The 26,923-nt window shown below is 35.6% G+C and overlaps 1 protein-coding gene across 11 annotated transcripts in view; it reads left to right on the forward strand.

Annotated features, from left to right (window-relative positions):
- The window catches only part of LOC124957150, a 223,821-nt gene that overhangs the window by 186,650 nt on the left and 10,248 nt on the right, over window positions 1-26,923 (forward strand). For all 11 annotated transcript variants that reach the window (XM_047513901.1, XM_047513907.1, XM_047513905.1 and 8 more), the window contains one exon: window positions 16,742-16,886. In XM_047513901.1, the coding sequence (XP_047369857.1) occupies window positions 16,742-16,886 (145 nt within the window). The remainder of the gene's footprint in view (window positions 1-16,741; window positions 16,887-26,923) is intronic.

Consider the following 26,923-nt stretch of genomic DNA (forward strand, 5'->3'; position numbering starts at 1 on the left):
AAGAAGAAAGAGATAGAGAATAAAGTCGATGTTTCGCGTACATTAAAGTCGTACACCAAAATGGCGACTAGCGTACTTTCTCTAACGGCTCTTCGTCTATCTCTCTCTCTCTTTCTCTCTTTCTCTCTCTCTCTCTCTCTCTCTCTCTCTCTCTCTCTTTCTCTCTCTCTCTTATGATATTAATCGGCGCGTTACGCGACGTGTGTCTTGTTTCGCCGAGCAGTAAGCGGCACCACGTGTATGCACGAACGTAATTTGTTCTGGGAGTTACCGCGAGAGGCTAACATGTGAAAGTAATTATCCAGTCCGCGTTGATCGTTGGAGAATTCACGCGGCATATATGCATATAGAATACGCATTCACGTATACGTACACGGATTCACGATGTTACAAACACACACCCATAAGTATTTTACGTATATATATATGTAGATGTGTGTTACACCATGGTGGATTGGTTTCTCTCTATATAAACCCAGACGAAACCACGACCTAGGAGCAGTCAGCGAACGGATCTTCGTTTCCTCGTCGAGTAATTACAGAGAAAGAGAGAACGAGAACATTACTTGATTCTCATATACCATCTGCCTTCTCTCTCTCTCTCTTTTTTTTTTCTCACACATACTACAACACGTATACATTTACAAATGCGCGCGCGTACATACGTATTAAGAAATATATGGTATATCTCTCGACTCTCGAAGCGTCGTCGGCCTCGTGACTCGAGTCCGAAGGTCGAAGGAGTCATCTCTTTTTCTCTCTCTCTCTCTCTCTCTCTCTCTCTCTATCTTTTGCTCTCACATTCCTCACGCGAATCTCTTCTTATCCGTCTGATCGTTCCGCATAAAAATTGATATCTCTCAACTCTTTTTCTTCTCTCTCTCTTTCTCTCTCTCTCTCTTGCTCGCCCGCTCGCTCATTCTTTTATCTTATCGTCGTTATCAAAGGAGGGAGAAAGACAGATGCAGTGGGTCGTCGCGTTATCGTAAAAAATTCGTCTCCTCCTCCTCCTCCTCCCTTTCTGTCTATCTCTCTCTTCTCTCATATCGGCTATCTTCAAACACATCCGACTAAAATAAAGCAGCCGTCGTTCGTTCGTTGGTCGCTAGTGGAAAAAAAAAAAAAAAAAAAGAAAACAATAAAAAAAAATAAAAGCCGGTTGTACGCGTTCTCTTCGACTCGTCGTTGTCGTCGTCGTGGTCTTTCGTGGTCGTGGTCGTGTACGAACTCGTCGTATATATAACGAGAAGTCCGGCTTATCGTGATACTCTCTTATAAGCAATGCCATTGAAGAAACGGGTCATAAAACCGCTGTAGGCTGAGCGTTCTCAATGCGTGCGTGTTGTGTGTGTATGTGTCTGTTGTGTATACGTACGTTGTTACGTACATGCATAAAAACGCGTAATCCTGCTCACTATATATCTTCTTCTTCTTCTCCTCCTCCTGCTCTTCTTCATTCGTATTACTTTAACTTTATGTATATGTGTATGTATATATATATATATATGCGTGTGAGAGAGGAAAGGATTATAGTTCTTCGTTGATTCGGTCAGTACGAGTAACACGATTTGTATCGGGTAAATATGAAATTGCGTAATCCCTTTAATATCTCTCTTTCCCTCTATCTCTATCTCTATCTCTCTATTTCTCTCGCTTACTCTATTTCTTGCGTCTCTTTGTATAAGATATGTATGTATATATGTATATATATATGTATACATACATATCTTATACAAGTTTGAAACGTCCAAAAGTAAAATATGCAAGATTAAATAAATAGATATATATGTACATATGTAGATACTTACTTGAGTTAATCATGAAATCAAGAAAACATTCTATGTATGTATATATATCTATGTATGATGTGCATATACTTAGTTACCTTTCGGAAAAAAAATATCTTCTGTTTGTTTAACGTTGTTGAATGCGAACTGTGAACTTTGACGTTAAATAGATATATTGTATACAAATTTATACGACTTTCGAAGATGTACTATATATTTATGGTTCGTTCGTAGAGAATCGTTACGGATAAACGTAGCTTTTCTTGTCGATCTAAGCAACTATATCCCACTTTTCTTTTTCCCTATCTTTCTCTCTCGTACAAACATATACATACACTTTCTATTGTCTGTCGAGCGTTGTAAATTTGTCGAGAAACATACTTTGTTTTCGTCGCGTCGTCGTTACCGTTCGTGATATTTCACGAAGTACAAAAAATGTCTTTCTCCTTTGGATTTAAGTACATATATATATATATATATAACTGTGTGTATGTGTGTACATATACAATATCAACGTTTGAATGTTTATTATATTATAAAAACTCTTTCTATCGTCAGAGAGAGATAGATATAGACAGAAAGAGTAGACAAGTCTGTAATCTATTTCTGTGAGAGTTGAGAAACCGAGTACTAGAAATAAAATGAAATGAAATTGAATTAAATAAATAAATGAATAAAAAGAGAAGAAGAAAAAAAAAGAAATAGACGAGTGCACACTTTGGTGATAAAGAGAACAAAAGAAAAAAGAACATATATATGTGTATATATATATATATATATACAGAAAAAAAAGAAAGAGAAAAGAAAAAAGAGAAAAAGAAGAAAAGTAAAAGCAACGTTGTAACGGGATGGACGTTGGCATAAAAATACATATATAGCCAGGGGAAAGACCGATAAAAAGTTAATAATGAAATGAAAATAAACCCGAGAGATTTTACTACGGTATGTAATAATTGGTTATAGTCGTAACTCGTTTATAAATGGGCGCTCTCTAAAACGGAATGTCTCTCCGTCTGCTGTATGTGTGGAAGCGCGCGCGCGCTTGCATGGATCGTGCGGAATTCGTGGTGGAAGATGAAAGAGAGAAATCTCACTTGGCTGTGATCCCGAGCCGACGAGAGTGAAATAATTTCGCATTTGGAATATCCCTAACTAATTTGCATGTATGTATGAAAGACGAAGAGATATACATACGGATAAAGAAAAAGTAGAGATAGAGAGATAGATAGGAAAAAAAGAAACGAAATAAATGTAATTTTATCATTATCGAATTTTGTTGTTATTTATTTTGCAATTTTTTAAATGTCTCTCGATCGATATTTGAAAGCTCCTATCGCTAAGAATATAACGTCTCTCTCTCTCTCTCTTCTCCCTTCGTGCTTTGCATTTGTTAACCGCGTGTCTTTTTCGACCGTCAACGATATTCTTGTCGTCGTTGGCGACGGTGGCCTTACGCAAGTAAGTCTTTCATCGTGCGTACAACGAGCGAGAGATAAGTAAAATCCAAAGTCGAACGAACAAATAATCTCTCTCTCTCTCTCTTTCTCTCTCTCTCTCTGTCGTATCTTTATAGCTTTTAATATAAATAAAATTGAAAATGAGATTATAATCGCCCAAGACTGCTATTTTTATGCAAAAACGTGCATATATCTATATCGTCCGAAATTCGATTAAATATGTTGTCGTTTGTTTCCAATCGTCTAAAAAATAAAAATAAAAGTAAAAACAAAAAATGAACTTTCTTACCGAAAGAAAGAAACGTTCTACGAAATGGATTCAACCCATTTGGAGTGAGATATAAAAAGATAGAAGAAATGAAAGTTTCGGATAAACGAGCCAAATTTCTTTTTTGGAGCAAGGTCTTGTTGTTGTTCTCTATCGAAATAGTTCCTAAGGGCAAAGAAGAAAGTTCACGAGAGAGAGAGGGGGGGGAAATAGAGAAAGAGTAGAAACATCAGATTCTATCATCCATCTTTCTCCTTTCTCTCTGTTTTTGTCGTTCGCGTTTCTTTGCCCATCGCGATTTGGTGAATAATGTGCATCCATTTTCCGATTGGACGGTAGCCAAGTGCGTGTTTACGGAAATCTCGGGGGAAAAGGGAACAAAACGATAAGAACGAAGGCAAAAGGAAGAAGAGAAACTGAGAACAAAGATGGAGAATGAGAAAGAAAGAGAAAAACAGAGAGAGAGAGAGTCTGCTATTGGAGGATTTTATACTCTGTTACAAACAAGCGAGATAGAGAGATAGAGAGAGAGAGAGAGAGAGAGAGTCTGCTATTGGAGGATTTCGTACTATATTACAAACGAGTAAGAGAGAGAGAGAGAGAGAGACAAAGGAAAATCGACAGAGTTATCTTCCGTAGAATAAACGACGCGAGTTGTTTATGGATTTACGATACATATATACGTTAAACTCGCGAATAAGAAAGGGAAGGAAGGCTTTTGCGAAAGCGAATATCTCGATGGCTCTTTCGACCTCAGTTAAAGAACGAACGCCTTTCTTCTCTTCTTCCCTTCGATAAAACTCGCGAATTTTATGGAAATTCTACTTCGATTATGCGACACGATTACGTCAATCTTTTTCCGCCTTTTCGATTTCGAATAATATAATTTTGTTTAAACTTTTTGTAGAATAATATAAATTCTGCTTGAATTGGTGACACGCAGAAAAAAATAAAATAAGAAGGATATAAAAAAAATCGGAATAATAAAGTATTACATGCGTACGTATGTAACGCTGATCGGATAAAAGTTTATCGATTGTGAAATTTGCGATTTGGGTTCAAATTCCGACGTATCGTCCTAATTTTTTTCTCTTTGTCTGTGTATGCATGTATATATATATTATCGCAAGAAATGAGGAGTGGGGGAAATTCTTCTTAATCGGCGGAAATAATCTCTGAATTGGAAAGTTTCTATAATTGGTCGTTATCTTTCGTACGTAGATATAGATATATCTAACAAGTACATGCAAGAATAAAAATATATATTTAAAAAGTATATATATTGATAATAATAGTTACAGAAGATGAATTTAGTCCTCTATTAACGTAGGAGGTAGTTCTCGTAAGTTCGACAAATTTTCGATCCAAATCCCATTTCGATTCGAATAATCAAAAATTTTGCTAAACTCAGGAGAAATACGAGAATAAATTTTATTTTAAACCCGGAATAAAATATATTATGATTTACTGAGTATTAAATTTTTCATCCAAAGTTCGTTATAGTCCCTTTCGATTTGTGAATAATAAAATTTTACTAATTTAATTTTAACAAATCCAAGAATAAATTCTATTTAAAACGTTTACAGAAAAGTTTAGAGACAGAGAGAGAGAGAGAGAGAGAGGGAGAGTACGAATTATTGAGAAAATAAAATTATTAACGTTGGTACGCTTGCTTATATAAACATAATATAAAATTTCATTGTAAATCAAACGATTTGTATACATGATTTGTACGATTTTCTTTTGCTTTTTGATTGTCCGTAAAAATCTAACAAATTTCTATACAACTTGCACCACTCTTGTTTATACGAATGATATTTTTAAAAGTGCGCTTTAATCTTTAAATGCCGACAAACGAGATTTTTATAAATTTTTAAGATTATTATTAAAAAATTAATCGATATATTATGTATTTTCTAGAGATACAGTAATCGTAAAATATACTGTAACCGTAAAGTAACATACTAATCATTTCTAATTTTTCTAAAACCTTAAACTAACGGCTTATTTATCGGCTAACTAGAATTCCCACCGTGTTGGGATACACTATTTCCAAGGACTTTTATTCGCGTCAGAAGAGAGAAGACTTGGCTTCCCGGAAGCCATGCCCGTTCCACGCGCTTTCGTAAACCGGACCGACTTAGAAACGATTAGGACTATTTTTAAAGGCTGTTCCTTCTCTCTCTCTCTCTCTCTCTCTCTCTCTCTCTCTCTCTCTCTTTCTCTCTGGTCGTACATACTAACCCGCACGCCATGTTTAACCGGCTAAACTCACGCGCGTTGCCACGAGTTGCTTCCGAACGAGTTCGCTAACCTGCTATTTCTCGTTCTTTGATCTTTATTATTCGGGCCAGACCGAACGATTTCTCGCACGGCAGTGCAAGAAATCGACATTATTGCTGATCTCTTCCTCTCTCTCTCTCACACACACGCATACTTCACTTTTATCCCACGCTATTTGTACCTGTTGTTATCCTCGTTATTATCATAATCGTCTTAACTCATTTTACCATAGTGTTTTTTTCTTGTCCTTTTTCCTTTTTTTTTTTTTTTTCTGACGTCGAACGGAAACTTTCTTAATAGTATCTAGAACAAATGTTTCGAGAACCACAGAGGTATATTTTTTTATTATCTAAGAAAAATTAGATACAACTTTTATAGAATCTTCTACGCGAGCAATCATCATCATCATTATTATTATTACTATTATTATTATTATTCATCTTTTCATCCAAGGAAATATTTGTCTTCGAGTTTCCCGAACGAGAAATCTCTCCTTCGATATAAGAACAATATTAATCAGCCGGAACAAACAAGAGGAGAGAAAAATATTCGCCATCGAAAAAAGAGAGAGAGAGAGAGAGAGAGAGAGAGAGAGAGAGAAGAACGAACGAACGAACGAACGAACGAGAGAGTCTCAAAGTTAGACGATAGTTCAGAGAGAAACTTTATTTTTTCTTTCTTCTTTACTTCACTTTCCTCTTCTCCCCATCCCACCACCCTCCCACTTTTTTCCTTACTTTTTCCTCCCCTCTGCGACCACCCAGCTCCCTTCTCCCCTTCTTTCTCTTTCTTTCACTTTTTCTCTCGATGCGGAACGATCACGTTCTCGACCTTTTACTCTCGTCCATTATTCGTTTTCGCGTCCTTTACAGTTTTTCATTCACAGTGGTCGGTTAAATATAACGTGTATATCTATATAGAGAAGGAAACTTTGGTGAAACTACCCTTTCATCGATCAGCCATATCGAGTGCTACCCCCTCTCCCCCCTCTCCCTCCCCCCCTCTCTCTACCCTCCGATACACCTCTTCTCTTTCTCTTTTTCTCTTTATCTTTTTCTTTCTCACCCTCGCTCGCTTTGGGTCGTTCGACCTTTTATACGCCGGCTTTCACTTTGATTATCGATCGATCGATCGACGGTTCTTTTACCGCATTCGTTTCTCTCTCTCTCTCTCTCTCTCTCTCTCTCATTCTGTTTTTTCTCTCCCCCTCCCCTCCCCCTGGCCAGCACATATGTATGTATATTTACGTACGTGCTCAAAGGAAATATCAATGGATGGATGAAGATAGAAAAATGAAATCGAGTTTGTATCCCTTTGAACTTTTTACGTGCTATCTTAAATTTTAATCCCTTTTCTAATTGTCCAGAATAAGAGGATAATAAGAAAAAGTTTGGAAAGACCGAGGAAAAAAGAGGAAAATTTTGAAAAAAAAATATGAAATGTTTTTGAAATTTTAAAAGGAACGGAAGTGGATATCGACGTTGAGATAAGCGAGAAATTTGAAATTTGAAGTTCGACTTTTTGCCAAAAGTCGGATATATCTCGACCAAGAAAGATAGATAAATAAATAAAGAGAAAGAGAGAGAGAGAAAGAGGGAATGGAGTCATTGACCAAAATAGAGTCGCCGCGATAGTAAGACATTTTTGGCACGTCGATGCTGCATCTTGATTCGCAACGCGATCCAATCTCTGTTTCCGTTTTCAACTCGACGATTGCGAATCTATTTCCTGAGGAAAAAAAAAAAAAGTAAGTAAATCGTACGGCGATCTTGTCGCTTGAAAAATGGATCATCTCTGGTAATAGATCTCTTACGATTTTATTCGAGAAATTAATGTAATTCTATCTGAAATAATTCGTTTAAATTATTCTTGATAATTTCGTTTCTAGTATAACCTATCCATTTATTATCTTACATACAGAAATTTATTTATTTTATTACTTACATATAGAAATCCTTTACCTAAAGTGTCGGTAGACATTATATTTGATAACGAAGCTTTTTTTCCTAATACGTACAATATCTGACATTTTTTGCGTAACCCCATCAATGTTATTGATTTTGGTATAAAACGTTCTCGAGTGTGATACTCGTTGTTTCCGTTCAAGGGGTTTAATTACGTTCTAGAGAAGGCATGGAAGGGGGCGGGTAGGGGATAATAAAAGAAAAAAAACAAGAGTGAGAGAGAGAGGGAGGGAATGAGAAAGAAAGAAAAACGATTGACCATCGCGTTCGTATGCATGCATGCATGCATGCATGCATGTATGTATGTATATATATGTGTATATATATATACATATATATATATATATATATATATATATATTCTCATTTCCCGTCCTCCCGGGTTTTCTATCGTCTATCGCAAGGTTAGTGACATTTACCGACTCGCTTTTATGCTTTCTACAAACCTCTGACGGACGGTTTTACCGCGTTCGCAGAAACTCGTCTACCGCTGCCATAGCGAAAGTCATAAAAGCGTGACACAGTTCGTTCTCTCTCTCTCTCTCTCTCTCTCTCTGTGTATGTGTGTGTTCTCTTGTATCAAGTTTATTTGTGTGTCTGGATTGTGTGTATATAACTTTGAGAGAAAAAGAGAGAGAGACTGAGAGGGAGAGAGAGAGAGAGAGAGAAGTTTATAAACTATGACGTAGTCGTACAAATAATACTTCCATTCATATTAGATCGATGCACTCTTACATTAGTATATGTTTTATGTAGTTTACGTGTATACTTACTTTCCTTTTCTATTATACTAAACTTCATTTTCTTTCTCTTTCTATTTCTATTCTGTCGTATCTTTCATATTTTGTTTATACGTATTCCAATGAAATAGTTTTTTTTTTTTTTTTTTGTTTCTCGATCTTTTCTGCGTTTATAAATGTTGAAGGCCAACGAGATAACCAGTAAATATGTATGACTATGCAAAGAAGAGGAAGAAGAAGAAGAGGAGGAGGAGGAGGAGGAGGAGGAAAAAGAGGAAGGAAGATATTAGATAACATATAAACTATGAAGAATTTATTATGCGTTTACTCGCGATGACATCAATTGGCAGTACTATGCGGAGTATCTAATACAAATTCATTCGTCTCCGGTCTTGTGAGTGGTAAATGAGCCACGTAGAACGTAATAAAATACCAGCTTGCTCGTAAAACTATTCTGTCTGTCTCTATTTATCTGTCTCTCTATCTATTTCTCTTCCTCTCTCTTTTTCTCTACTCACGTATCGTGCGAGTTTAAATACACCTGGCTGGCGATAATGAAGTGGCAATTAAATTACCATTCGGTTCATCCTCGCGTAGGATCAAGAAAGTTTCCTCGTGTGCATCGATAAATATAAACTTTTAACGTCGATTATTTCTGCGTCATTCGGTAGACACGTGCCCGTTATATGTACGACGTATCTCTTCTTTTCAGAGTACAAGAAACGTATGTATTTGTGTGTGCGTGTATTCTGTCTGTAATGTAATCGTCATCTATGTCTCTCTCTCTCTCTCTCTCTCTCTCTCTTTCTCACTCTTTGTCCTATGTATTTGAGTATTTGAATATGTATATACCTATCTAATCTAAACGGTATAAGCTATATCGGTAATGGATGGTTTCTTACACAGACAGGAGGAGACAGACTTTCTTAGGTTTGTATTTGTACTAGCATTAATCTCGTATCGTTTCTCTCTCTCTCTCTCTCTCTCTGACGCGATCTATCTCCATCTTGGCGGTAAAATTACGTCACGTAGAAATCACGGTAATCATGCGGCGGCGGTGGCGGCCGGTGCAGAAAGCGTAGTAATGCAAGTGCTAATTTGCCGTGCGAGAAACGCGCAAAGCCAGACGAATGCGAACGAAGAAACGGAATGAGAAAGACAGAAGTGAATCAATGTGAGAATCTTAGAGAGAAACTATAGTAGAAGAGGAAGTTTATCGATCGAAACCGACAAAAGTCGTAACCTATAAATATAGAGAGGTATATATATATATATATATATATATATATATATGTCTCTGTGTGCGTATATGTGTATTCCGAAAGCAAATTCAATTCCGTTCACGTGATTCCACTTGCTTGATATCGGTCGATGTCCTTTCATCCTTGTTAACCATCGTTCTACGATACTCTTTAACGTCGTATAACTTTTAGATTATATTCTTATTTACACATACATTTTTTATTTATTCATTTCTTTTCTTTTTCTTTTGAAGCTTTAACTATTTAATTCAGCTAAGGAATAGTTTTAATTTCATAATTCATTGTTTCAAAATCAATGTGTAGGAATTATTTTTATAATGTAATGTTATAAGGTAGGGTTAAAATGTGAAAGGTTAACGTTAAAGTAAAAATTATGAGTTGTATAGAGTATAGCGTATTTTTTTTTCTTTCCTTTTTCTTTTTTTCAACACGTTACTGCCGGGGGAAACGTGAATCAGCGTGTTTTTAATCTTTTAAACGTTGAAGACGGTAGACAGCGTCTTTATCTTGTGCACGCCAAACCGTTATAGCGTGAAAAATAATCATTAAATTTGTATGATTTTATGTTGGTAATATAACGGCTTTATAGACAGTCAATTAAGTTTTGAACGACTATTCGAAAATGACGCGTATGTTTACTGTAAACAAAACAAATGGTAGAACGCTATATCTATATACACACACACATTTATATATATATATATATATTCAATTATTTATAAATTATTGTTAGTATCTCTCCATACGGGATAATATTTTCATTGCTACCACATTAATAAACCTTACTAGCATCAGCCATTGTATTCGTCAATTTTTAGTAAAAGATTTCGTTTAATAAAGTATTTATGTTGTTTTGAATAGGTCAATGCATATTTGACGCATTTATCAAGAAATATGCACGGTATACCGTCAACAATGTATTAATTCTTTAATTCAGCTCGATAACATTTATTTAATTATTTATTTCGATTATCGATTAATTTTTTTTTTAGTATGTATAACATATTTTTGAAATTTTAATTCTTTGCTTTAACTAAATAACAACATTAATAATTTATTAATTCACATATTTGAAAATTAATGTTCTATATGAATTAAGTCGTATTGGACATGTTATATTTTAGATATATAATTTGTATCCGAATATATATGGGATTTCTTGGAATTTTTAATTCATCATTTCATATTTGAACATCGGGTTATAGTCGTAATCGGATATTCTCTTACCATACTCAACTGTCTGCCACTTTCGGGCTACGCCCGGGGACCTTGTCGATGACATATGATTATCAGACGACGTGGTATACACGTTGTTTACATATTTACGATATGCGATATCTGGACAGAACTCGATTTTTTAAACTAGACGTGTAATTATTGTTTAAAAACGAACCATAGTTGACCAACATATATACATATATATGTATGTATATATTAGATTACGCGCACCACCCACAGAGTTAAATTATTCCAAAATATCATCTATGTATTCTCTATCGTTTTTATTTATTTCTTCGATATATAATCGTCGGAAACAAAATGGCGCTCCCGTTCTCTGTGGATTATAGTTTAGATTCAAAGTTTTTCAAGGAAATAGAAGAGAGAAAGATATACAAAAGACGAGACTTCTTCAACGAGCGAAAGAGTAATGGAGCCTTCGGGGCTTCGACGTTATTATTCGGTGGCGCAGTCCGCGTTGGATGTTCGTTCACCCGCAAATGCGTCTGGCAGAATCGGTAGACCGTTTGTGAGAGAGAAAGATAGGTAGACAGAGAGGAAGAGACAGACTGTGAGATAAAGAGAGAAGGGAATGGGAACAAAGACGTGACGAAGAATAAAGAAGGAGCGTGAGACTGACAGGTGTTTGTCTGCCTTTGCTCTACTAGTTGTAAGCGTGAGCCATTTTTAAACCGGCCACCCTGTATATATACAGTCGAACCTCTTCTCTGACGCAAGAAAAACATTTTTTCTCTTCTCTCTTTGTCTCTCTTTCATTTTCGAGATTAAAGATAAAGCGTGTGAAAGACGATTAATTTTTAACGAGAGTTGGATAGTATCCCATCGTCATTCTGTTAACTTGATTACACTGAGAGATAATATTTATTTATATCTGTTTATCTATTTTTTTTTTTTTTTTTTTTTTTTTTTTTTTTTTTTTTTTTTTTTTTTTTTTTTTTTTTTTTTTTTTTATACATATCCTATCGTTAACTCCATTGTTTAGTGTCTAATAAAATCGTATCTATAGGAAATTGGAAAATAGATATTAGATATCTTACGTACGTATAGTGTATTATATTAATTGTAAATATAACTTATATTTAGAGAATATTAACTCTCGAGAAGAAAATAAATAAAGGAAAAAATATTTAAAAAAAACCCACACGCACACACATATGTATGTACACGTACAATGTGAGTTGAAAGTTACACGACGGTTATAATAGAGAGTTAAATTAATTTCTCAATCGACCAGTTCTCGAGAACTGAACTAAGCTAATATCGCTGTCGACCTTGAAACATTCTCTCTTTCTCTCTCTCTCTCTCTCTCTCTCTCTCAATCTCAGATCGAAAGATTTACGATCTTGAAATACTCGAGCGAGCGAGCGAGCAAACAAGTAAGGTAGCTAGGACAGACAAACAACAAGCATCATCGCCGATTAGAGTAAACATAATATCTGTCTAACACAGTGTCGAAAATTCGTCGTGTGTGTAAACAATTTGAATGTTCCTTTCCAGACGGATTTCAAGGAAACTTTTTGAAAAAGTTCAACTTTTTCTTTCTACTTTTACATTTAACAACTAACCTTGTCTCTCCTCTCTCTCCCTCTATCGGGCGCAAGCGCGTGTTGTCTGTCTTCCTTCCTATTTTCCATATACACAGGGGAGAGAAAAAAGAAAGAAAGAAAGAGAACCGAGAGATGACGAAGGTCATGAAAAAAGAGAGACCGAAATAGGAAAGGAACTGAACTGGTCGATGGCGCTACTTTGAAAGGAAAGAAAAAGAAAAATAAAGAATAAAGAAAAAGTAGTCTCGCGATACAATAGTGTAGTCGTTCGCCATCGTCGGTCGGTCGGTCGGAGCTTGGCCAGTTTGTGTCCTGAGTTCTCTGACGCAAGTATATACTACACGCGCGCGTTCGCACACACAGAAAAAGAGAGAGAGAGAGAGAGAGAGAGAGAGAGAGATAGATAATCACATATACATAGAACCGGTATATATAGTGTGGATCTGGTTGGTGAAGTAGAAGAGCATGTTGGTCGAGATCTCTCGATGAGCAAAAGAAGAAAGGAGACTGGAGGCAGACCTGCCCGTAGGAAGGATGCATAAGTCCTTTTTTGGTGATATTCGCCGCGTGTTGCTTCGAGTGAGTGAGTAAGAGAGTCTTTCTCTCCCTCCCTCTCTCTCTCTCTCTTTCTTTTTCTTTCTTTCTCTTTCTCCGGTTTGTCCGGTCTGCTGCTGCAAGAGCGACCGGATTTTTCAAAGGTTTACCCGCAGGCCGAACCTGTCCTTTTCCCATAGCAGACTGGTTTATCGACTGGCATGCAAGCACTGCCGGTCTCTGCTCGATTTCTGAGCGAGCTCTCTCGCACACACACACAAATGCATTCATATGCATCTACACAGGAACGGACATACTTGTTTGTATAAGATTATACACGTAGTTTGTCGGAAAAGTATGTGTATGCCAGCAGCCAGAGCCCATGTGGTGTATGTGCATGATGTGTGTGTGTGTATATATATATATATATATATATATATATATGTTGGTATATAAGAGAAAGAAAGAGAGAAACGAGGGATACGAAGAAGAGGCGTGGAATTCCTGTCCGGTCGGCCTTCGACCATCTTGACTGGCGATTAACCTTACTAAGGAAACTAGTAATTTTGCGTCCTGCTGGACGCATTTAGGGTCACGTTGACCCCCATGTGATGCAGTGCGCTCGCATCGGTATTTTCGAGAGAGAAAGAGAGAAAGATAAAAAGGTTCTTCTCTTGCTTTCCCTTTTTTTTCTTTTCTTCTTCTTTCCTTTTCTTTAGTTTTTTTTTTCTTTTGAGCAAATAATAAGTGAGGCTTTGGACAAAAGGAAAATTTCTTCCATCTTTCTTCGAATATATCTATAATACCGTGTAACCTTGAAATGATTATATTGTATACTAATAATAATAGTATAACATAATTATAATGTACTAATTATAATCTATATTTAAAAAAATAAGACATGATAAAAAAGCAGAATTGAAAATAAACTTGAAAAATTAATTGTAGTACGATAACATGAAATATCGGACTTAAAAGATTCGGGCACACGTATAATACGCGAATACGCGCGCGTATAATCATGTAATTTAAAAATTATACAAATTAAATTAAAGGGCATTAACTTCGACGATATTAATACTCTAATAAATAAAAAAGAAAAAAAAAAACAAAAGGAAGAAAAAAAGAACAAACGATTTTTTCCGAGTAATCGATTCTATCACCTCCTATTTCAGTTTTATCGCTCGTCAAAGTCAATTTTTTTTTCCTTTCCTTATTGTTAGAAAAACACGTCTCTCATTGTTGTTACGCGATAGATAATGTGGTTGAATAATGCGATGACGTTAATTAATTAAATATGACTTGTTGTATAGCTCAGTTGTGTAGATAGGTTTTCCCGTTCATGTTGTGTTTCACGAAACGAAATCGAGATAAGCGAATATAATGACTTTACTTGTCTCTATTTCTCTCCCTCTCTCTCTCTCTCTCTCTCTCTTCTCTTAATGCACACATAATGCAGATAATCTGACGCAACGTGTGCAAGGTCCACGAAGAGAGTTTACTAAGGAAAAAAAAAAAAAAAAAAAAAAAAAAAAAAAAAAAAAAAAAAAAAAAAAAAAAAAAAAAGAAAAAAAAAAAAGAAAAGAATCATACCGCGGACTCGCATAAGTTTCCGAGATATAGCAATGCCAGAGCTCCAGAAAGTGAGGTACGCTTTCTTGGAACGCGAAAGGCGATGTAACACAGAGACGAAGCAGTAACTCGCATTTGCGGAACGCCATCTTCCTCTCCCTCCCCCTCCGTTCCCTTTCCCCTTTCCCTCGTCTCCCACTCTCCTCATCCTTTCCAACCCATACTTCCCCTCCCCCATACCACCAACTCTTGCATTCTATGGTCGGTCATGAGAAGCTCTCTCGGAGCAGGAAATAACGCGGTGAACGTGCGTCTCCTTCCTTAATGCCACCAACGAGCGTGCGAATCTTCTCTTTCACTTTTATCGAATTAGAGTAGAATGATGATGATGATGATGATGATGATAATGATGATGACGAGGACGACCATGATAATGATGATGACGAGGACGACAATGATAATGATGATGACGATGATGATATTTGTTTTCTCTTGAATAATTTTAACTAATCAGAAAGTGACAGAATTTTCAATGACTTTACAGTGATATTTTCAATGACGTTACACAGCCAATCGCTTAAATTTGGTAGTTTTCTGAGGATAGATGAATTTTTAATTTAGAAGCGAGTGTAATCACAATTTCTTTCTCTTTCTTTTTCTTCTTTATTTTTCTTATTTTGCATCTAGACAAAATTATATAATATAGAAAGTATTACTTTTATCAGTACAAATATGGTATAGTAATTATTGACCTGTATTAGTATATAATTATATTATACAAAGTATTATAGGTACTGGTAATTCAAACGTTCCAAGTTGTTGATATAAATATCATATGTTATAAAGTAATAATAAATAAACAAATACTATCATTTAATATATTCGTATGTATACATACATCCATACGCACAGACACTTTTATATATATAAGTATATATTTTCTAATAAAATTAGTTTGTATAATGTTTTAGAAAAGCTAGTCACGTAAAACGTAAATACGTAATACGTCTCATACGATTCTTGTATACGTCAACGAGAATCTGGTTTTTCTGAATATCGTCTATTTGTGTTTCTCTCTCTCTCTCTCTCTCTCTCTCTCTCTCTCTCTCTCTCCCTCTCTCTCTCTCTCTCTCTCTCTCTCCCTCTCTCTCTCTCTTTCTTTTTTGTGCGTGCGTTACACACGAAAGTCGCGTTATGCGCTCACATTATTAGCTGTTATCGCGGCGCGAATTCCGCGCGCGTGCATTGTAAGGTCCGCCGACCGAGAATGGAGATAAACACGCGCCTTGTGCGCTCTTAGCGTAGTAGTACATATAAATAACTTGCGCAAGCGTTAATGAATGCTTATCTCCTTCTCGCGCCTGTTAAAAAGTCACGACGTTCATGTATATGCGTGTCCATGCGCATGTCTGGGTGCATGCCTACGTATGGAAGCACACTCACCAGTTTTGCGTTTATTATCGTTCCTACTATTTCTTGTGAGAACACGGTACAAAGAAAGGAATGAAAGATGAGGCCGTAGATCATTTAAAATAACAAATTTTTGCAATCCCGTTTTCAGATCGTATTTGTTTTTCTTTTTTACGTTAAATTAACAAACAAACAAATGTGTGTATGTGTGTGTGTGTGTCAGAAGAGAGTTAAGTACAGGTACATTCTTTGTTTTTTTTCTTTTCTTTTTTTTTCGTTTTTAAAGATCAAAGCTAGTTCTGGTTAGAATTTTATAATTTACATCGCTACAATTTCTCCTTTTAATATTACACCAATTCAGAACCAAAGAAAAATTTTATTCCTATTCTATATGTTCGTTTATGTATAGTATAATTATATATATTAATATTATATGTATATATATACACGTATTCTTAAATTATAAATATCTAGAACCAAAAATATCTGAAGAAACAAAATTCATATATTATTATGAAAATTACAAATATAATTTCCTTTAGTAATAATATTAGATACATAAATTAATGTATATGCCCTTTGTAAAAATTCCTGTTCCTAAGGTATTTATTATACTAGAATTAGAAAACTATTGGAACGTAGTTGACCTAACGTTTTCTTTTTCTTATTTGCTTTCAGGGAACGCCGCGAAGCGGAAGTCCGTGAATTAGAGAAACGCGAACGCGAGGCGAAGATGGAACGAGAGAGGCTGGAGAAGCAAAGGGCCGCTGAGCAAGCGGTTCACAAACATTTCGAGGAGTCCCTTAGGTTGGCACAGCAAAAGGTGAGTTCTCAATGCCATCGTCGATCGTTCAAAATTCGTTCAAAATTAACGACTCGATTCGTTCCACGATATAAAATATATATTCTTTCTATCGAATAATAGACATCGGAAAGTTATAAAACTCGGAACTTCGGATATGAATAAGAGCGACAACGAATAATAAATAAAAGAGAGAAATAGAGATAAAAGGACGCATACGTATGTGTCATTGAGAGAGCATATTTTTTTCCTTCTTCTTTCTCCTTTGATAACCCCCACAAAATACGACGATAACATTTCGACTTTAAGCGACGGCCCGATACGCAATAATAAACGCTTGGATTCATTTAACATATCGATTAAATTCGATCGGAATGAGTGTCGAAAGTGCACTCGATTTTTTTCTCCTGACGTTAAAAAAAAACCAAAAAAGAAAAAGGGAATAAGGAAGAGGAGAAAGAGATTCTTTATCCTCATCATAAAGCGTTTAAAAATCACAGACCTTGCTCGTTAACGAGCGTTAAGTTTAACAGATTATACCGCATCGTCGAATATCATGAATTATACTTGCTAGTATTCTCTCTCTCTCTCTCTCTCTCTCTCTCTCTCTCTCTCTCTCTCTCTCTCTCTCTCTCTCTCTCTCCTTTTGTTCCCTTGAAAGAACGAGTAGGAAACGACGAGTTTTAACGGGCGGTGTGCCGTTTTCCTTCGCTAATTATCCCATCCATCGTTCCTTGGTCCCTTCGTGAAAGGAGCTGAGTACAGTGACGTATAACGGGTTAATGACGAGCGGCTCGGTATTACTCTCTATCTTTCTCTCTCTCTCTCTCTCTCTCTCTCTCGGGATCCACCTACACACACATACACACTCATACAAATGCATAGACCCCTTCTCCCATCAACGATAGTTACTTTTCAATTCGTCGAGGGAAAATTATTCGAAGGGATCGATTCGATTAACGTTCACGAAGAAAAGGGGAATCCTATTTGAGTCACCCTTGTGTTTAGAAACGAAAGTTAGAGAGAGAGAGAGCAGAGAGAGAATGGGGATTGGAAAAGATCCTCACTCATTCTTACATACATTCACACATCGGTAGCTTTCTTTTTCTTCTTTCTATGCTCCGGTTGTTGACGCAGAGTAGAAAGAAAGGGGGAGATAAGGGTGGTTCCCAGACACTAGATACTAACGTGGTGGCAGGTAGGTTTAGTAGTGGGGCCAAGAGAGGTAATCGATGCATTCCAGCACCTGCCCTTTGTGCGCGTTACGCTCCTGACAGCCGGCCAAAACCTGCCTCCGACTGTGCCTGCACCGGGTCTCCCCCTTTATATCCCCCTCTCTTCATCCTGCCCCCTGCTCATTCCCACCACTCCTCTCTTCTTCTCTGCACGTATATATATATATATATATATATACAGAACAGCCGTTCTCAACCTAAGAATGTCTTCCTTTCGGTCATAGATATCGTCAAAGATGAAAACAAGGAGTAAATTAGTTCTCGTGCTTATTTCATTCGATTATCCGGTTTTTTTTTTTTTTATTTTTATTTTGTTTTTATTTTTAATAGACGAAAAGAAAAACAAAATATGTAATATGTATAAAAAAAATATACATGTAAAGAAAAAAAGAAAAAGAAGAAAGAAAAAAGTTATCACCGATTGATTCGTACTCGTACATGTAAACACATGTTTCGATATGTTCTCGATAATGAAATTTTCGATATTAGGACCACAAATGGTCCTAACAACTTGAGAATATTAAGCAAAACAAAAACGAAAAAAAAAGTAAGAAAAATTGGAGGATGAATATAAGGTGTGTAGATAAAAATCGTTTTGGATAGAGATGAGAGACTCTGTTCACCGAATAACTGCGCGTTGGTACACCTTGCGAGTATACCAAGAGAGGGAGAGAAAGGTCCTTTCAGGTTGCAGCAGCCAACCAAGCAGGACTCTCTACCTACCTACCTATCTACCTATACCTACCTACCTACCTGGGCCTTCTTACAAAAAATGTCCTGCAGTCGCTCTGGAACTTTCGGCCGAGCTCTTTGCCAAAGTTAACCGTAATAATCATCATTATAATCATAATCATCCTCGTCGTCTTCGTCGTCGTCGTCGTAGACATGAAATTCTCGCCTTGATGAAATAGCGAATAAACGCGCGATTATTACGAACGCAACAACGATAATTCCGATAGCGCGTCTCTTATCAGCGAATGTTTGTCGTTTCTTCGTTTTAGATAAGCGACACTGTATGTGTATACATGTGTGTGCGTGCATGCGTGCATATTTGCATGTGTGCGCGTGCCTTTTAACGCTTCTCCCGTTAACTTCTTTCTATGCTTGAGTCTCGGCTATCGATTATTGAGAACTCGACGAGTGTCGTTGAAAGATCGAGTTAACTTGTTTTTCTTGTTGTTTGTTTTTGTTTTTTTTTTACTTTGTTTATCCGTCGTACATTGTTGTTCTTTCTTTTTCTTCTTTTCTTTTTTTTTTTTTTTTCTTTTTTTTTTTCTTATACGATCTGTGTGACGATGTTTCTTTATCGATCATTTTTTGATCTTTGAAAAAAAGTGTATAGGAAGGAAACGAAAGGGAATACGAGAGGTGGTTCGAAGAAGATTGAAAATTGAGATTGTGATGTCTACTGCGATAGAGTGCATAGAGATCTTGCGAGTGTGTTTGCGTGTAAAATTTTATACCGAATAACGGATTTCTTCTGAGATTGTTCGTAATTGTCTCGTTCAACATACGAATGTATATTTTCACGAAGAAGAAGGATCGTAAAGTTGACTTTTAAGAAGATTAAAATCGAAGAAACGTCGTGCCAAATATTTTTCGGTGAGTTTAATTCGCGTTACAAACGTTCACGCGTTTAACTTTGAAAGCTTTCTGTTTTTGGTACTTCTTTTTTTATTAGTGTATTTGTGCGTTATTTTTTTTTCTTTTTTTTTTTCTTTTTTTTTTTTTTTTTTTTTTTTTTTTTTTTTTTAAAGAAATTGTGATCAATGTTCAACGTGCAAACGATTGAGTCATCATCATCTTGCGTATTACATTTTTTTTTTTAATCTCTTCTGTTTTTCTTGCTTATTTGCATATATTTACTAAAATTTCTGGTATCTATGTAGGGTGAGTCAACTACTTAGTATTAGAAAGACATTTTAATTCTGTTTACTCAAACGTCAGGGAAAGATTATTTCGAGTTAGTTCGTTCGATCAATTAATTAAAATTTACTATTCGATGGGTGGTACGGTAACGAAGTAAGTATCGAAGAATTTATTAAATATTTCAAATGGAGTTGAGTAGCACGTAATTACGAAGTAATTACTTTTGAACGATCAATTGATCGGTGTTGGAATCATCTAGAAAGTAAGTGTGTTAGAATTTTTGATACGTTTAGAAAGAGATGATTTATTACCGTATTTAAGTAAAATAATGACGCGGAAATGTTTTTCTTCAATATCTTCTTAATCTACGTCGAATACATTTACTCGAGCTTTTATTATATAAAACGAGTCAACGACGTAGTATTAGTAATATATTATAATTCTATTTATCCTTAGGAACAAAATATTGGTTAGTTCGAATAATTAAAAATTCACCATTTGATCGGTGATACGATAGCGGAAGTAAATACCAAAGATTTGAAATACTTTGAAAGGGTGAAGTAGCTCGTAATTACCTCGACAAACCGTTTTAAATGATTAATTGATCAATGTTGAGTCATCTCAGAAAGTACATGTGTCAGTATTTTTTGTACGTTTAGGAAACCAGAAAATAGAAGAAACGAAAAAAAAAGGAAGTTCCTTAAAGTTATCTATGTAAAATAATGATGCGGAAACATTTTTCTTCTTATCTTTTCTTTAAACCTGTCGAGTATATTTGGTCAAAATTTTTATTACATAAATGCAAATAATAACGTAGCATTAGAAATTTATTATGATTCTTTTTATCAAAACTAACAAAAGATTCCGAGTTGAATTCGTCCGAATAATTAACGATTCATTGTACGTCGATAACAACTCAACTCCAAGGTGTAATGGTGCAGGGAAGGAGGGATAGTAAGAGATGGCTCGTAATTATGGAATCTCGTTCAAGCAAAAGACGATTAACGATACGAAGAAGAAAAAAAGAAAGAAGAAAAAAAAGGAGGTCGGGCGATAGTGTAAGTGGCACGCGGAGTTATGCGATCGTCTACGTTGATCCCGAAACTTTCTCGTTGTTCATCGTCCCGAAGCTGCATGGTATTTCTTCCCCTCTTTCTCCCTTTCCTGCTTCCCCCACTCCATTCCCTCTCTTTCTTTCTCTCAGTTAAACAACGGTTCGTCCTTTCCGCATGCACGCGCGTTTATAGTGGGTGCGCGAGCGCGCCTTCCAGGCGCCATTTGCAATGCAAAACTTGGCAGCACGAAGGTCATTAATTATGCACTCCACGCCGCGACGGGTACGCAACAATGGGCTCGACTGTTTTCGTTTCATGGTACGACATAAGAGAGCACCGGCTCGCTTCGATGTTCTGTGAGAGAGAGAAAGATAGAGAAAGAGACCCTCTCCCATCTTCCCCATTTCTTTTCTTCGACGTCCTTTCCATCTATTATATTACGTTTTCCTTTTCATAAATATTTCTACGCCGAGAGCGAGTCTCTTTTATTTAATTTGAGTCTCTTTAATTTAATTCATTTTTTGGTTTGTTTTTGTCCTATTAAAAAAAAAAAGAAAAAAAAAAGAAAATCTTACCAAAGTTTTCTAATCATCAGACTGTACGATAACAATAATCAGTAGAACTTTTCATTTCGGTTTAAATCCCCCAAAATGATCAATGTTTTAAGTAATCCATATTTTCTTTGACAAAAACAATATAGTCTCTAAACTCTGTTACATTTTCATTAAAATAAGAAGACATGAAAAGCATTTTTGGGTTCTTTGGGTCCTTTGATATGTCCTTATTGATAGGATCAAAGGGAGGAAATCCTATTTCTTTCTTTCTTCCTTTTTTTTTTTTTTTTTTTTTTTTTTTTTTTTTTTTTCGTAGGTTCGAACTAAGTGAGGAATGAGTTTTCGAAAAGTTTTTATTTCAGGATGACTCAAGAATGACCGTTAGGTCCCCTCGATGGTTTTTGTTGTCTATCGAATTCGAAGAAAAGGCAAGTTCTTCGTTGACATTTGATGTATAGATTGTCCTGATACATGGTCCTATGTAACCAATATTTAAAACCTTCAAGAATTCTTTTTTTCCTCCTCCATTGATCTTCAAACACGACAAACAAGTTCCGTGGAATCTTCCTTCCTTTTTCTTTCCTTTTTTTTTTTTTTTTCCTTTTTTTACAACTTGGACTCTGTAGTCTACGCCTTCTATAATCCATAGCGCGCAAAGTTAATTACCGAGTCTAATCCTCTCTTGGTAAGCCGATGCTTTTACGAGCATAACTCGTCTCTCTGTTCGTGACCAACACGCCTCCTTTCTTTCTTTCCAGCCTCTCGTGAACTCCTCTTTGCAACGCTCTGAGCATGCTACACACACGCACACACACACACACACGCACACACACACACGCACGCATACTATGTACATACGTATTCACAGTTATCCGTGACGTAATATAAGCACCAGCAATCTCTCGAGTGTGGTAGAAGAAGTACAGCGTGAGATTCGACATTCACTACTTCGAAAGAGCGAACGATACGAGGAAGACTACTCATCATCATTTGTATTACAAAATTACTTATCGGCTTTGTAACTGTTCGAAAGCATCAAAAAGAAAAAAAAAGAAGAAAGAAAATGATTTTGCCCTTTTGAACGTGACGTAATGACGAACACGATCAACTCAAATTTATTAATGTAGTTTAGTACTTATGAATTAGAGGAATAACCTAAACACCAGATTATCACGTTCGATCATTTCTGTTCTTGCAAATTCTTCACTCTCCTTCCTGATATGTAAATTAAATGATTGTTAAGCACACGTTATAATCCTCTCAACAAATCTTCAGAGACATCGAGCATCACCAAGTATTCCAAGGTCGTAGCAAACCTATTCAAAGGTTAGATAGATGGGTTATTGCAGTTCAAGTCCACGTATAAAGGATCACGTAAATTCAAAGCGATAACAAAAGAAGTTTTCTTATTCCGTTGTCCTTATTCTTTCGAATCGTTTTATCTTTTTCGACAATTTCTCAATGAGTTCTCCCTTTCAAATATCTTTTTCTATTGTAACAGACGAAGGGTGATTCTGGTCTCCCTAAAAACCCTTCCAAGAAAGTTGGACCCCAAATGGTTCAACATTGCCCTCCTTTCGTTCCTTTTTCACCTGCCTACCTTTCACACACACAAAGCACTCAGAGAAAAAGAGACAGAGAAAGAGAGAGAGAGAGAGAGAGAGAGGGAGGGAGAGAATACGTGACGTATCCTCGTAATTGGGAAATAAATTGTCGTGCGAGTGAACAGAGGAAGACGAAGTGGGGGTAGATAGATAGGGTAGGTAGGTAGGTTGATGGGTAGGTAGGAAGAAAGGGAAGGAGGGGTTGCCATTCTCGAGAACGTTTATCCAACGAACGTGTAATAACGAGCGGCTGAAAGTCCGAGAATGAGAAGGAGAAGGACAACGAAAAGAGAAGTATGTAAACGAGCGCATTCTGAGAATGTATAGGTACTACATACGTGTACAACTTTCCGTCTGTATGTCTGTCACTATATCCATGTTCCTAATGTGTGTGTGTGTGTGTGTGTGTGTGTGTGTGTGTGTGTGTGTGTTATACGAAAGTATAAATAATTCATGACGTAGTAACGGTGGCGATGCAAATGAAGGAAAATGATGTGCTGCTGGCCCCTACGATCTTCGAGGAACCATCCACGAATGTAACGTCGTACCTCCTGCCATCTCTCTCGAGATGGCCTTCGATAAAATATTTTTTCTTCGAATGACTATTGAAAATCTTTCAAAGTCATTTTTACGAGAAAGGGCGAATTAGTTTTTGCTTCTTCCTTTTTCTTTTATATCTTGAAAATGAATGTTCCCTAATTATAAATATAATACCAATATAAATGATATAGCTAATATATTATTTTATCAATAATAATTTTAATCATATTTAGGTACATAATTTTTTATATATTATATATAATAATATATACCTGTATGTATTATAAATAGCTAATATATGTGACCATTCGCTATACAATTTATATTAGTATTATATTATCAGCCATTTACAGCTAATAACTTGACTGTTCTAATATAAATTGTATTATAAATTTTGTATTAAAATATTTTTTGTTAAACACAAAGAAATATTATATGATAGTTGGTTAAACAGCTGTTACTGCCGTATTTCGTAGAAGCCCAGATTAATGATCTTCTTCCAAAAAGCTGGCCCTACTTAAAAGTCTAACTTCTATCGTAAATCTTAAAGTTGGCTTTAAGAGTCACCGAGGATAGGTCAAGTTTCACGTCAATTAACGAAAGACAAATTCATCCCGATAGTATATCCTCGTCTTACAAGTTATACCTTCGTCCTATTTCTTTTCTTTTTTTTTTTTTTTCTTTTTTCTTTTTTTTTTCTTCGACACGAAAATCTCTTACACAATCGCCATTTTGAAAGGCATTAGATAGAAATCGAACTTGTTTCATTTCGTTTAAAGTTCTGCTTAAAGGCTGTTATCCGATTGTAAAATGTAATTTATATAACAAATACTATCAACAATCAACAAAATTGTACACACATCGTTACATTTACATATACCATTATTCCATGATAAACGATGGAAAGTATTACTTCTCTTTCTTTCTCTCTTTTTTTGCTTTTCTTACGAATAGTTCAAGTCTCAGCAGGTATTATCTTTCAATTCGATGAGACGAAGCGCGTGACGAGGAACGAAAATACGGAAAAGTCAGCAGATCTTTTTCTTTCTTTCTCTCTTTTCTACTTTTTGCTGACTGGGCAACGACGTTACATACACGAAAAAAGAAAGAGAAGGAGAAGGAGGAAGAAGATGCTCGAGGAATATAGCGAGCAGCTTTGTCAGCACAACTTTGCTCTTGCTTTTTCTCTTAATTCTTTCTCTCTATCTGTTTCTCTCTCTTTCTTTCTCATATTTTCAATATTTCTTATGAAATTCAATACTATTTCATTTTGCATCAAATGCAAAAAATAAGAACAGAAACAAAGAGAAAGAGAGAGAGAGAGAATGTTTCTTTCTCAAAAAGTTTTGTTTATTATAAAATCATTTATCGTACGTGCCATTTTATTCGTCGAAACAAAACGAACAGACGCGAGTTTAATAAAAAATCCGTCTTTCTAAGCGATTAGACGCGTGTAAATACCAGTCGTTTTTTTTATCGTTAATAGACTATCTACTCAGCTGTAAAGAGTGTGTGTGTGTGAGAGAGAGAGAGAGAGAGAGAGACGAATGCGGCCCAATTCCACTCGTTCCTCGTTTCTTATCACATATTATCGTATTCACTATCTGTTTGCCGTGACAATAATACGTTTAACTCTTCGATATACGTGAATTATATATATACGTGCTTGTACATATATATATATATATATATATGCATACGCAACATCCATACATACATATATACATGATATATTCGTATATAGCGATAAAGTATCGCAGCTTAGCTTCATTTTTGCAGTTAGTGACGAATATATAGGACACCTGTTTCGTCTTTCATTTCTTTTATTTTCTTTTTGCTTTTTTATCATTATAATTATCACTTTTTATTCTTTTCTTTTCTTTATCATTATCTTTTCTTTTTTATCATTTAAATTCCTTAGTCTTTTTCCTCGAAGAGAAAAATTCATGGAAGAGGAAATTCTTCCTATTCGTAATCTAAGAAACAAGTGAACGAACGAGTATATATATATATATATATAAATACGTATTCAAGAATGGCAAGAACAAGATCGCAAAATACGTTTCTTATAACACGAGCGACTTATGCGAAGCAGTTGCGAAGGTATGCATAATTAATATCTCTCTTACGTCTTATTATCCGCGCTTTTCGCTGATTATCACTAGCGATATCGCACTGCACGTTGTTCTAGATTTTCTCGTCCGAACGTCTACGTACTTCCCTTTTAAAAGTGTACCGTTAATCATCCTATTGTATCGAATTTCCTTTTACAGTTTTTTCTCCTTCTTTTTCCTTTCTTTTTTCTTTGTTCTTCTTCTTTATGATAGAAAGTATTATATTAAAAACGATTACAATTGAAAGGATAAAATATAAATTCAAATATTTCCGTCTATAAGAATTTAAAACGATTACGATTAAATAATAAAAAAGAATTAGAAATATGAAAAATAATTCTCACAAGTTAAAATACCATTTTGATAATTTTGTATTAGTCAATCTCTCTTTCTCTCTCTTTCTATATAAGAATCAATTTGCGATTTAAAGAAAAGAAATGTCATTGGAAGGAGATTCGAAAGCGATCGATGATCGCCGATTACATATATATATATATATATATATATATATATATATATATATATATCTCGTTGTTTACTCGATAGCAACAAAGGGAATTGCGAGAAGTTGAGACGATGTATCGCGTTTCTACAATATCGCTTGCGATCTCTATGTCACATTGCGAGTGTACGTGCACGCCTGGCAGAAAGGCTTGGATCCGGTTATAAATCAGTACGATAACGGCTGGGTCTCTACCGCTCTTATTACTCGCGATAAAGGCTTGTTTCCCTATCGGCAAATAAAGCTTTTATCTCGCTTTCCAATAACGCGAAGCCTCCGCCGTTCGATGACCGATTAATCGAAATTCTGATCTCTATTCGTCGTTTGAATGAAGGATTTTTGTCGTTAGATTTTTTTTTTTCCCATATTACCGATTCATCATACTCCTCAGAAAAAGAATGAAACTTTCTGCTTTGGCAGATATCATAATTAAAAAAAAAAAAGAAAAGAGTTCAACTATCGTTGTTTAAAAAAACAAAGATGAACGAAAGAACTTTGTTCAGTTGCTTTTCATTTAATATCCATAATCGGTCGGTAATACAATTTTTTTCATAAAATATAGATCTTCCATTGATCGTGAAACAT

This window comes from Vespa velutina, chromosome 24 (genome assembly GCF_912470025.1).
Source record: "Vespa velutina chromosome 24, iVesVel2.1, whole genome shotgun sequence".
Classification (NCBI taxonomy): Eukaryota; Metazoa; Arthropoda; class Insecta; order Hymenoptera; family Vespidae; genus Vespa; species Vespa velutina.